At 24.9% G+C, this 14,802-nt stretch overlaps 1 protein-coding gene across 1 annotated transcript; it reads right to left on the reverse strand.

Moving 5' to 3' along the window:
• Positions 1-428: 428 nt before the first annotated feature.
• On the reverse strand, positions 429-2,529 carry LOC119672447 (lactosylceramide 1,3-N-acetyl-beta-D-glucosaminyltransferase). Its single transcript, XM_038083500.1, has one exon. It carries the CDS (start codon positions 2,143-2,145, stop codon positions 448-450), a length of 1,698 nt encoding a protein of 565 aa, XP_037939428.1. The 5' UTR covers positions 2,146-2,529; the 3' UTR covers positions 429-447.
• Positions 2,530-14,802: the final 12,273 nt, after the last annotated feature.

Consider the following 14,802-nt stretch of genomic DNA (forward strand, 5'->3'; position numbering starts at 1 on the left):
ATACCTTAATATATTGGATCAGTGGAGAGCAAAAGCTTCTGTATATACTTAACAATAATATTCTTAAAAATTGTTATTCTATTTTTCCAAAATAAGAATATATGTACTAATAGTTTTTCTTGTTACTTCTAAGTCTAGGAACTATATAATAGCAAAACAAATGTATATATTGATTATAAGCAATAATAATATTCATAACATTAAAAAAAATAAACTTAAAGTATCTCAGATTTATATATATAAATAATAACAAAAATTAAAAATTAAAAAAAAAACTTAAAACAAAAATATATATTTATTAAATATAAACATATACTATTTATACTATTATTTATATTTATATATATGAATACATATTTATATTTGTATTTATATTTATTAAATAAATAAAAGCATTAAATAAATAAATAATATTTACATGTAAAGATTTTTTTTATAATTATTTTGCTATCTAAAATCTCCATAATAATAAAATGTATCAGTGTCTACTTCACTAGTTTTGTTCAAGACCAGAGCCGAAGATGTTCTCGTTGTTGTTGGTTTTGAGTAATTTGATTTTGATATAATCTTATCCATTAGTTTAACATGTAAACGCCACAATTCTCGCACTTGCTCTGTTGAAATGTTATGCCAGGAAAATATATATTCTGCTTCACTGAAATCAGTCTTATTGGCGTATAGTACATAACGTTTTAATGTAGTTATAGTTATATTCGCTTTTTGCGATAGAATGCCAGTTATATGGACGTCATCAATCCAAAAATACTTGCTCTGCTGGGCAATTGTGTACAAGCGATATGCAACATCACGTGAGTAAATAATAGCATAGCCGGGACAATATGGAGGATAATAACGGTTGGCATAATCTTTATAACTAACACGCCATTTTGAACGAAACGTTCGTTTAACCTTTGCACCAGTGTATCGCTCGCAGAAAAGCAAATTTTTTGGTTGATGAAAAAGTTCTTCAGCAGCGTTAAATAATTTTTCATTGGTATCACTTTTGCTATTGGCAGCACTAGTGTCGTTGATGTTTCTTTTAGTATTCATAAATTTATTGACATCTTCAGTTGATAAATTCTGTTTTGAATCTTGTATGTAACGGAGTAACAATGGTGTATTCACATACACATCATCATCGACTTTAATGAGTATTTGCGCCTGGGCACAGTTATACAGAAACCATTTAAAGGCCATGACATGTTTGTAAGTCATATTGCGATAATTATCAACAAACGTACCCTGTACTATGTCACCATGTCTGGCACTTTCCATTTCCAAATCTATTTGCAATGCATGATCTTCAACAGCGCCAAGCAGAAAGATTATACGTACCGGTGTGTAGTGAGTTTTAGCAACACTGGCCCATGTCTCTCGTATTACAGCACGTTTTTCATAGTTCAACGGAGCAGAGTGTATGAGTATAAGTGCTTCAACATTTGCATTACAGGCTGGTTGTGTTATGAGATATGAGAAATTCTGTAAATCTATTAACTGCACTAAATCATTTTCTGGTAGTAATATTGCAGCAGCGGTAGCTTTGGTGGGACTATTTTTTAGTGTCGCCACATAGACTAGAGGTGTGGCCATTGTAGTTGCATTTTTTAATTCAGTTCCTAAATCTAAAGTCTTTTTGTTGCTGTTGTAGTCGCTATTATCTTTGTTATTTTTTTTTTTGTTATACAAATAAATATTTCTACTACTATATCTCTTATTGTTACGACTTATATTAAGACTAGTTGCATTTCTCTTGTTTTTGTTTTTATATTTTCTTTTATAAAAGTGTCCCTTTCTAGTTACTACACTGGGGAGTGCAGCTTTTGTGCCTGAAATATCAGGATTATTATGGTTTTCCTGATATTTTTCTTTGTCGTACAACTTTTCAATATTATGCAAAATTTCTTGTTTTTGTTTTAGAAACTCTTGTTGCTGTTGATGTTGCTGCTTTTCCTTCTGATATATCTCATACTGCGCCTTATCTGTTGCATATCTTTGCACGTCTTCTAATGATACATCGTTTACATAATATCCGCTACCAATTACTTCACTGTGCATCAAAGTTGGTTCCTGAACTGATATATGCCATATTAAAGCACACACATTAAGCCCTAGTATTAGTACGAAAAGAGGGCGACGTTCGAACATGACAGAAATCTTTTTATATATTTTATTTTTTTATTTTTTGAAAAAAGTTTAGTTTCTTCTAAATATTCTTGATTAATCTTTTTTTTTCTGTGTGTGTGTGTGTGTAATTTAATCAATTGCGTTGCGATAAGTCCTTTTTCATCAGATGTATATACTAATTTATAGGCTATATATATTAAGGTCTATGTTTGTCTGTTAACTATATCGACTATCTGGGATAGTCGGTGAAGGGTTTAAAGCTCTAATTTTTTCAAATTTATTTTAATTTTATTTTTGTTCTATATTTTATTGTTGTTATAAAACTTTTTGGTATCCGTAACTTTTTCCTTTTTTTGAAGTTCATTGCACTTCTTAGTGCCAGCTGTGATTTTCATTAATGTTTGTAAAGCTGAAAATAAAAACAAAAAAAAAAATATTTTATTAAATTTTAGTTTTTAAATGTTACGTTCAAGAATATATTTTCAAATTTTAATTAATTGTCAGCATAAAGTAATTGCAATTAAACGCCGATATAATAAAAATTCTCCAACACTCGAAATTCATTCAATGTGGGTATATATATGTATGTACTTATATCACATTTACGCCAATATGTGTCATAAAACGAGCACTGTGTTAATATGAAATTCAAAAAAAAAAACATCAGATATATCTCCTCAAAGTATGTTCGACAGATATTCATTTTAATTCTAAGTTGCTTTTCTTTTTTTGTATTCTATTGATAAACACATTAAAAACGTTGAAATAGAATTTTTTTTCTCTAAATTGCATTGTAATTCTATGTTTTTAGTGCAGTTATCTAGCACTATTTCATTTTAAATTCCTATTATTTTTAAATTTGAAAACGTTGAAGTAACAGTTTTCTACTGAATTTTGTTTTCCATTTTATTGTCGGTGTTTTTACTGCAGTTAGCTTGCACTTTTTTATTTTCTAATTAAATTATTTTTAAAAATTTTTCGTGATATAAACTGGTTATTTGATTACTTTAAGTACGTATGTATATGAGCTAAGTTGTGCGCTGACTGCATGCATAAGTAAAATAAAAAGCTTTATAATTGTTATGAATTCAATTTAATAGGGCAATTTATATGCTGGATGAAATTTTGGATGTATGTTATAATTGCTTTGGAAAATTGTGTGAACGATTATTTAATGTCTATGAAGTCAGTAATCCTTCAGTAATTGATCATTTCTGTGTATTGAATATATAATTCTAAAAGAAATAATAAAAATTAAAAAATATATATAATATTTTTAATATTTACTTACGTACTTTTTGATAAGAAGTGGTTCTCACCTCATTCTCACAAAATTTTATTAAAGACCCGAGAGCAAAAAAAAAAAAAGAAACCGAAAAATGAATTTGCCGATTTATATGTATAACTTTCTTTTGGTACATAGTACCACTATAAGAATTAACTCCTTTTTGGAGTTCCTAATCTATGTATGTCTAAACTATTATGTCTGGAAATAATACTTGATTGGAATAGTTACGAGTTTACTTAACCAATATTATAAATAAATATTTATTATTTTTAAATAAATGTCGCTGGTATTTCGCAGTAATATTGCAACTAATTAAGAAAACATATCGTGAGGTGTTTATGTATACTGGAACAGTAATCTGTTTATAAATTTAATTCTAAATAATTAAAAATAAAATATACAATAAAATTATGTCTATTGTAATAATAACAAGTTAATATTCGGTCAATGTTTTTCAGTGTGTGGAGAGTCTCTAGTATTAGTTTATTTATAAACTAATATTCATATATAAGCCATCATTTATTGGTAACAATCTGAACTTTCACCAAGTTATCATGTGACAAGCATTATAATACAATCATTCGATAATGTTTTTAAAAGTAAGACATTTACTTTCTATGCAAGGTTTTCAGCTAATAAGCTAAACAAAACAGTTCGTACTACAAGCCTGTGAAATAAAAACCTATTGATTGTTTTTGTATAATATAACCGAAATGGCCCATAAACTAGAATAAAAATTATAGATACTTAATTTAGAGAACAATTTTCACCTATCTATTATCATTAGCTTTTGGTTTTTTACACACTTATATTTTGACTAATTTAAAAGTCATAAACCAGTATTGCCAGATATTAAGAATTATAAATACATAAATTTTATCTTAATTACAATTAAATACTGTCTACAAATGGATATGCAAATTTGTAGAAAAATTTTTACCCAAAACTTTATATTTTTCGAATGAGTAAATGCTTGCACCTAAAATCTAGTATTCAGAGTATTTTTCTGGACTGTATAAAAAACACCCAAGCAAATCAAAAATCATGTTGATTTTAAATTCCATGACCTATTATAGACTTGGCACATAAGTTTGAAAAAAAAAAGGTTTTATATGCCATAATTTAATGATAGTCTCGAAAAAAAATTATCATTAGAATTTATTAAGTGAAACAAAAAGTTTAGGTTAGGCTAAACTAATTTATTTTTATTAATATTATTGATTATTAATATTATTAACTATTAATATTATTAATTATTAATATTAATAATTATTAATATTATTAATTATTATTATTATTATCGATTATCAATGTTATTGATTATTAATACTATACTGAAATCTTTTAAGTATATTTACTTTCAAAACTTAAAATTAAATAAATTTCAGAGACCATTATGTTATCTTATAGACTCTTAAATTATACACAATTATTAAGAACTTCACTGCTTTTGTAAATATTCATAAAAAAAGACACTCCAAGGAGTATCCTAACAACAGATCAAAAATAAAGGCGAATTCGACCTTAACTAAAATGAACTTCCCAAAATACTATTTGTACTGCAAACTATAGTATATACCAAAGCATTAATGACTTACGTAAATAATGTTACGGATTATACCGCTACCGCTATTGTATCTAAAATGTATCTAAAAGCATTGCAATCAGTTGTCTAAAAGCTGTCTTTGCCTTAACAAAAGCTCAACTTAAATGCAAAGCTACTAACATAGATACTTATAGTCAGTAGATACGTCATAAGTATTTCCCACTTCATATTTATTTTAATTATTTAAAAATATATATATATTTTTAAAAACTAGTTCAATATATTTATTATAATTGAACTTTTAATTAATTATAAATAATTATTATATACTAAAACTGTGACGTAATAATTTTTTACAAATATCTTCAAATATATTTGTAAAAATGTGATTACGTTACACTTTAACTAATAATAATTATTTATAATTAAGTTACCAAATCAAATAATAAATAGTAAGTGACAGCAATAATTATATTGTAAATTTTTTAAATAAACAATGTTTAAATTAAAGTATATTTGTACTAGAATATATCTAGGTAAAAAGTAAAACAAAATTCCAACCATTCAGTAAAAATAAATAAATAATTGTGCAATTACAAACTATAAAAAGCTTATGAATTGATCCAATATTAAATACATTTGATAATTTTATATTCATACTACTATGTGGTATAACATTAATTATAATTCAGCTAAATTACTATAAGCTTCTGTGACATTATCAATTTAATTATATTTAACTATGTTTCGTATGATTTATTTCTTATTCTTCCAACGTATATAAAAGTGAATGTATTTTCATATTAAGATAACCCATAAAATTGAATATATTGAATTCAAAGTTTTTATTATCATTATCTGCTAATAAATTATACAAACTGTAAGAGCTAAGAGTGGAGTGATACAAACAATATTTCTACTGTCAAATCAATCGATAGCTCCGTTAAGGGTTCATCATTTATTTAAATGGAAACACCTGATGATTTCCAACGGCACAAACTGATTGATGACAGTCAACCGTAATAGTATTGATACTTGGAATAAATTTGCTGAAACTTATAAAAAAATAAAATGTCAATGGATAGAAGATACATATTTGTGTCCGTATTCTTATGGACAATGTTAATATTATGAATGGTTTTATTTAACAACAAACTTTATTTTAATTAAAATAAATCCACAAATATATTTCTAAATATGCATTTCTTGTTAGTAAAAATAATAAAAACAAAGCAAGTATTAACACAACATCGAGTAGACAACAGAATGATAATATAATATGGTAATATTGAAGCAATGAAAATAAAATGAAATTAATAAAATTATGATAATAAACCAGTAATAATAAAATAATAATAATACAACGAAACTATTAAAAATAATAATAATAATGTTAAAGCAATAAACTAATATAAATACTACTACAGTAAAATAATAATATTATTAATAAAATATAAATAATAATAAAATAATAATAATAATATTTTAATAAAATAATAATACAATAATAATAATAATATATTAAGAAGATAATATTTTAATAAAATAAAAACATTTTAGTAATAAAAATATAATAATAATAATAAAAATAATAATAATAAAATTAATAAAAATAATAATAATAAAAATAATAAAAATAAAAATAAAAATAATAATAATAAAAATAATAATAGAAAAATTATAACAAAATTATAATAGAAAAATTATAACAAAATAATAATAGAAAAATTATAACAAAATAATAATAATGAAAACCGGAAATTATGACAATAAAATAATAATATAGCATAAATGAAAACACATCATTAGAAGGATTCGAATAACAAAGAAAAGACAAGACCAAGGGTTCTTGAATATTCGGATTCTTTGTCGTCATAAGAAGCGTAGCTTTCGGCAAAAATAATTAACTTTGAAAACACATCATTTTTTAACATAATAAAAACTTTATTATAACGTTTACTTAAAATTTCTGTAATAGTGTAGAAATCATTTCAATCCAAGAACCCTAAAATTAGGTAAATTATTCCATAAAAATTATAAATCAAAATATCTAATTAAATTTGTCATTTTGCCAATATTTCGGTGAAATGCTGTCAAAATTGAACACATTTAATTTATCATTAAGCGAGTTAATGATACCTTAACTCGCTTAATGAAACACCTTTCTCATCACGGCGTAACGATAATTTTCTACAAATAGATATTTTGAATTTTCCTTGAATTCTCCTAATTGTGTAAGGCATATAAATCTCTCTAACATTGATAGTTAATTCAATTATATCGCGTTATACAAATTACAAATCAATTCCTTTTACTTGTAATTTTTTTTTATTTTAGATTATTCAAAACTGTCCAATAATCCATACCATAGAAATTTATAAATAAAACTCATTTGAGATAGTTACTTTTTGTAGACTCTACTTGCTAATAAACAAATTTAATTTATATTCATATTTTATTTGTATGGATTAACAAAAAATCCCTAAAAGTGTTTTTATTAGATTAACTGCTTAGTAGCGGTTAGATTCCTATGTTTATGGAACCCTGATTTAAAAATAAATACATAATAAATATAATTCTATAATAAAAATATTCTATTGGTCAACAAGAATAGACAAAATAAACAATATAGACACAAAAATAGACTGCTTTTTGAATTTGTCTGCACTGAAACTTAAGACGTAAAATTTTTTTCGAGTAAAATATAACTCCGAAGATTTTAAAAGCATTGTTGTTGCTTCACATAGTTTATATTACTTATATTTATATACAAATATTAAATATATTTATTTAATAATTATATTTATAAATATTTTCAACTCTATCGGGTAAAGAATACTTTTATATACCAACTACTAACAGCTACTTTAAATTTATCACTAAAATACTAAAAAAAGATCTGTATAAATTTCGGAAAACTTTAATTTTGAATTGACCTGTTAGATAAATAAATTTAAGCCCGTTAGGGGATAAGGCTCATATTACAATACTACATATTGTGTTCGTAGACTGTGTTTAAACTGAAACTATTTAATTAGTAATGATTATTTAATTTATGTGTAAAGATATGACACCGTTCTAAGGTACTAATTTACCAAATTTATTGCAGCCATTCGTTGCGTATATAAAAATATAAAAAATCACAAAGTAGTTAGCACAATATTTAATGTCCTACGTTTAGGCAATTAATATGCTAATTAGTTGAATACTTATTACTACTAAGTAATTTTCTTAGCTCATCAACCAGCACCATAATAAGGTGGGTAGTAAAATCTAAACAAATTAACACATTTTCAGAAATAAACAACTAAATTTAATACAACCAAAATTAAATCTAAGTCTAGACCATAGAAAAATTGTGTTTAGTCTTTAATTAAATAATTAAGAAAGTACACACGAAAATAAATTAAACAAGAAATTTTATCATGTTTTTTAAATAAGAATTGTTTGTCAATTATAATAACTTCAATATAATAATAAAATTATTATTATATATTTTAACAATGTACGGAAAGAAGGGCATAAATATTTATTATATAAAAGTTAATTTAAATAAAACATACAGTCTGTACATATGTATGTTATTTTCAAAATAATGCTTATTTAATAAAATTTTTATCAAAAACAATTTATTTATAATAAAAGAACTTATAAATGAGAACAGCACACAATTTAAAAAGAAAAAAATAAATTCCAAACAATTTCATTCAGTGTCAAAGTCAAATTGTGAAGATAAAATCGCGCCATCAGGCACACAACAAACACATCAGCACTTCAATAACATGAAGAGGAAAATTTAAGAGCGGTACCATCAAATACGCCTGGAGTTGTACGCTATCAGAACAAGAATTTTTATGAATAAATTCAAATTACAGAAAAAATGAAACTCATAATATCAATTAGGAATAAGAGTATCGATAAGTAACTTTCTAGTGGTAAATAAGATATACATATATAGTATGTTTTAACAGGGTTCTGTCAACAGGACCATGTCTCACCGTTTATCAGTCTATAGTAAAATGTAAATTTAAAATATTCTGGTCACTATATTCTATTTTTACAAAAAACGGGTGAGCTGTCCTACAATTTAATAGATAGAAACATGACTGTGAAATCCATTGATACACAACTTAATGTCTGATAGAAAACTAAATAATAAAGAAGTCACTAGAAGTACTAGCGTTACCTCTACTACTAGACACTCCATGAGACTAATTAATTTTTAGAATTTGAAATTAGATACAATCGGTTAGTGGTGTTGAGTAACTGACGATGTACTAACGGGGTATAGGTTTGTATCCAATGAGGTGGATATGAGCCCAAGAGGGTGACGGAACTTCAGTTTGTTAGTTGGCTATTGAAGACATGGACATCAAATCAAAAACAAAATGCTCTTCTATTTGACTTTGTTCAACTTTTATATAGACCAAGAAGGAAATGTGACGGAAGCTCCAATTTCTGTTAGAAAACTTTACTCGAACGGCTGAATATCTTTTGTTCATTACAAAATCTTAAAAAAATTAATGATATATATGACTGCATGTATCATATGATAAAAATATCTTACACAAAAACCACCGATGTTAGAGTACAAATCAGAGTAGTTTTGATGCATTTAAATATTAAATGCTACAATTTTGTAAGCACATTTATAGAGCAAGAAGTTCGATATTTTTAGTTGATGTTAGACGCTGTTATCAGTGGTGTTTACTGCAAATATTTTTTGTAATAAAAGTACAAAAAAGCACTCACAAACAGCTCTGCAGTCTTTGTTTCATGTTTTGAATAAATATACACAGTTTACTTATATGGGATACACTGTCTGAATGCCAAACATATTTTTGCACACAATTCAGAGAAGTGATGTATACTTGAACATACCCGCACATAAATACAATACCTATTCATGTACAAACTGGTAGTTTAGTTTAATGGTCCTCTATTCAAAAGGTTGGAATCGTTCAGATTTAATTGTACTATATATGAGAAATTACACGATACACAATAACGTTTTCACATATCGAAATGTTTCTATTTTTTTATTTGTTTTGTATGTCTGCACTTGTTCAATGTATCAAATCTCATATACATGTAAGTATTACTGCTATTGAACTCTGACCTTTAAAGAATTTGTTGCTTAAATTGATAAAATTCTTTTAATATTTTTCAATTTGAATGGCTTTCAATTAATCAATCAATCAAATTTGCAACATTTCAATATTGCTGGGTTTTAAATAAATGTGCACATTTTCTTTTATTGAATTTCATAACGTTTATTGACATCTTTAAATATTTATTGATTGTCAATCTTGTATTGCAGTGGTAGACATAATGTGTTTACACATAAGTAATTCAGATATTTAACAATAAGATTAAATATTTTATAACGAGCACTTCTGCGCTTCATAACAGCACTGAGATTTAAATAACAAAAACAAAACGTCATAGTACAGCCATTTGTTACATATTTATTGACAGTAAAATAATATAGAAACCATCATTTGCTGTGTTGATGAAACTACGTTATTTTATTTTTATGGTACACCAAATAAATGAATTTAAATTAAATTAAAAAAAACTAAATTTAACATTATAACCGTATTTTTATTTTTGGCGAAAACAACTATGAACTCAAGTATTTGTGTCTACGGCCCTCCAATCTCTACAGTGATATGTATTGACCCACGATCGCATCTGGTCTGGCCATCTAAATGATCACAGACGCCATTGAGTAAAAGTGCTTTAGACACTAACTCACGTTTGATTAAGCAAAAAAGAAGGATCAAGTTTAGCACAAGAGACCACCTGAGTAGCGGTACAAAGTAGTCCTCAATTAATAATAATAAATATAAATCATTGATGCAAATCCAACTCTGACTCTGTCGAAACAGATATGATGTTAATATTAGCACAAAGTATGGATTTTAAAAAGTAATTATAAAAATTGTATAAAACATTTGTTTTTGTAATATGAAAAGATCGACAGTATAGAATCCCTAAAACATATACTGAACTATTAAATAATGCAAAAATAAAATACTTAATCGATCAAAATTTATTTTGTCGTCTTTAAACTAGGCCTCATCGGGTGCAATAACACAGCTACATCGTCGCTCGATCTAATCCTACATAGCAAAGTGTCAGATGTCGAAGTGATAAATCCTGGTAACAGTTTGTCCTACAAGATATGCGGCTTACTTAAGCGCTATTGAATATGCTCGTTTTGATATCGCAAAAAATAGTTCACGACATATTAACTGAATTCATTAACTTTAAGTAAAGACAACGTTACTCAAAACTTAGAATCTTGTTTGTTACTTTAATCTTAAAGAAGAGTATAGAAGAGGCACTATACTTCTAGCCAAAAATCTATATGAGTCCAGATTCTAAATTAACGAAATGTGCCACGCCAACTGTTTCAAGTCCCCTAGACTCACTAGTTACACATCCATCCAATCTAAACTTGCCACGAAAAGCATGATGAAAGCATGAATTTAAATAGGCTGCGCAAATCCACAGCAATAATCAGAGTAACAATGTCGAAATAGGGAAAATTAGTAATTACAAGCTGAAACAATTTTAGGAATCAGATAGAGTATTCGACGAACTTAAATGTCTATATACAACAGGAATGTGAAAGTTTTCAAGAACAAAAAAAAATTAATTAAATTAAGCAAAACCGCCGCATTCTAATTATTCATTGTGTGGATCACACAATATATAATGAAAAAAGTGCATGCATAGCAGAAATTAAGTATAACATATATAAACCCATCATTTTCAATACTTTTGAGTAGATTTATAATTAAAAAGTATGATTTGGAATTCAGTAAGCATTCCTATAAAAGCTTTAACAAAATCATAACTGTGTTTAATATGCAGAGGTATATTATTTTTATTACTATTCTTAATTGTTAATATAATAAAAAATGTTTCTTATCATTAAGGTTACTGAAATTATTATCAGTATATAATATACACATTAAATATACATATATTAATATAATATATGTAACTAATACATACCAAACCATTTAAGTTAATATTTAGTTAATATTAAAATAAATATTTCAAGCACTAAATGTGGAATGAAGAATGTAGAATGGTGTAGACTGACCGGCTAAAGAAAACATACTAACTAATTCATCGGAGCATTTGAGACGTTATAACTAATTATAAATGATTTGCAAGATAAAATTTAGATTTTAAATAGGAAATAAGATAAATATTTTTTTAGTAGTGTAAAAATAAATTTGAGTCACACTTTTTCCAAGGTGCAATTTGAACTTGAAAAATAGGAAAAACACAAAGAAATTTATTGATATCTCATTCATTTCTAGCAAGCCACTTCCAACCGGGCACTCAACAATGTTATCAAGATTTAGCACAGATTATAAAGAAACCAAATTCCACTTTATTATTGTTTCTGACACAAGTCTGTACGCAATCTTATCAAACTATGAAGCTTAGTTATCTATATCTAATACATAAAAATATATATAATATAAAAATATTTTGATATGAAATAAGCAGTGAAGGATTCGTTATATCAAAATTTTATATGTATTATACGTATATTATTATTCATATATAAGTACATATATCTTTATATTTGTCTTTTATATAAAAACCATTGATTTGTACAGGGGGACAATTATATCTTGATATGAATAAAGGTTTATTGAACTTTTTTAACTTCATAATTTTATCTCTTCAATTATTACGTTTTTATGATGTGAATTTTTTTTTTTGTTATTATCATAAAAGAAAATAGGAGCAAATTTGCATGCAACAAAGTAATGAGAAATTCTTCATTGTTACTGAGTCACGTACATAATGAACTTTGCCATTTTTTTAAGGTATGCGTACATATCTATCTATGCGTATCTACACACAAAAAAAAATTGCATATAATATAAAATCTACTGTATAGATTGAGATATGTTTAGAACGTGGCACGAAGGGCGCTGCATAAGTTTTAAACTATACAAGTACTTAAACTGAAGAAAGCTTGATAATAATATATGTTAATATGGGATGTATGTACTTAAAAAATATAAATAAATAATATTTAAAAAAACATAACTACTAAAAATAATACAATTATAAAAAAAAAAAAGAATTATAAAAGAAAATAAAATTATACAAAAAAATATAATTATAAAAACATATATAATTATACAAAAAAATTTATTTAGAAAAAAAATATATTTACAAAAAAAATAGAATTATAAAAAAAATTATATGTAAAAAAATTTAAGTTTAAAATAATAAAATTATAAAAAAGTAAAATTACAAAAATAATAAAATTATTGAAATAAAATAAAATGGAAAATAAAAAAAAATGATAGTAAAAATATGTATAAAAACATTAAATTATGAAAAAAACAAAATTATAAAACACAATAAAATTGTAAAACACAATAAAATTATAAAAACAATAAAATTTAAAAAAACAATAAAACTTAAAAAAAAATAAAATTTAAAAAAAAGAATATTAAAAAAAATATAAAATTTAAATAAAAAAAAATTTTAAAAAAAATTTAAAAAAAAAAATAATATTAAAAAAAAAATTTAAAAAAAATTATAAAAATATTTATTTTAAAAGAAAAGTTTAAATTATAAAAAAAAAATTATAAAAAAAATAAAATTATAAAAAAAAAATCATAAAAAAAATAAAATCATAAAAAAAATAAAATCATAAAAAAAATAAAATTATAAAATAAATAAAATTATAAAAAAATAAAATTGTAAAAAAATTAAATTATAAAAAAATAGATTTTCAAATCAAAATTTTTTCGATACAAAAAAAAGAAATATACTAACATAAATAATTGTGACATGATTATCAATAATGGATAAAACATTCTAGAGGTTTCGGCACTCAGTAAGAATCACTATACAAGACATATAAGACTTGATCTATGCTAATAAAGGAATTACTGTTAATTATAATTAAATACATAAAAAAAGTGTTAAATCCATAAAAAAAATACAAAGGATACAATGCAACTTAAAAGGTTTAATATGTACCTCAATTAGCGATTTTTCGCCGTTTTGCTACCACATTCCTCACAAGACCCCCTAAAATAGAAGAATATAGACTAAATCCATCCCGTCAAATTTAATTAATTTAATAAATCTTTCGTATTTACCGATGAACAGTCTGATAAACTTTTAAAGAAATATCTTCCTAAAAATTTATTTCTTCTGGACGGTTTCTTTTTCCTGCAGGTTTGTAGAACTTCTGCAGTGAGGATTATAAGGAATGAACAGTTTAATAAGTTACTCTCAGTGAATTTATTTGAAAAAACAATCTATAATACTTAGTATGAATAGCGACAAGGCAAAACAGCTAAAAAAAGAGAGTGGTTACCCTACTTTTACCTTACTACTTTCAACTTTCCCTACGGCCGAGTTGATCTCTGCGATTATTCCTAATAGAAATAACTCGTGCGTGTAATTTTTGTTAGTCGAGCAAAAAAGGAGTATTTGATAAATAAATAGGTGCAGTGTAGATCTGATAAAAATACATTATATACATTATCAACTATATAAGTGTACAAAACAATGTCACTATATAACTTTTCAAATATTACAAAAAAAAAAAATATAAATATAAAAATTAATTAAAAATAAAAAATTTGATAATATATTACCCAAATATCTTATTGTTTATAAATATTAAAAAAATATATAATTAAAATAAAATATGTAAGTATTTGTATTTTATACGAAGCTGCCCTCGTACTTGAGTAAATGTTACAGAATACGAATGAATACATATTGCACTTACGCGTAGTGAAGAAACGTATTGCGTACTTATTGAGTTATATTAATTTTA

Source organism: Teleopsis dalmanni, chromosome 1 (assembly GCF_002237135.1).
Source record: "Teleopsis dalmanni isolate 2A chromosome 1, ASM223713v2, whole genome shotgun sequence".
NCBI lineage: Eukaryota > Metazoa > Arthropoda > Insecta > Diptera > Diopsidae > Teleopsis > Teleopsis dalmanni.

Bases quoted from the DNA above. Each gene is read 5' to 3' on its own strand.
- LOC119672447 (XM_038083500.1), bottom strand. From the start codon at position 2,145: ATGTTCGAACGTCGCCCTCTTTTCGTACTAATACTAGGGCTTAATGTG.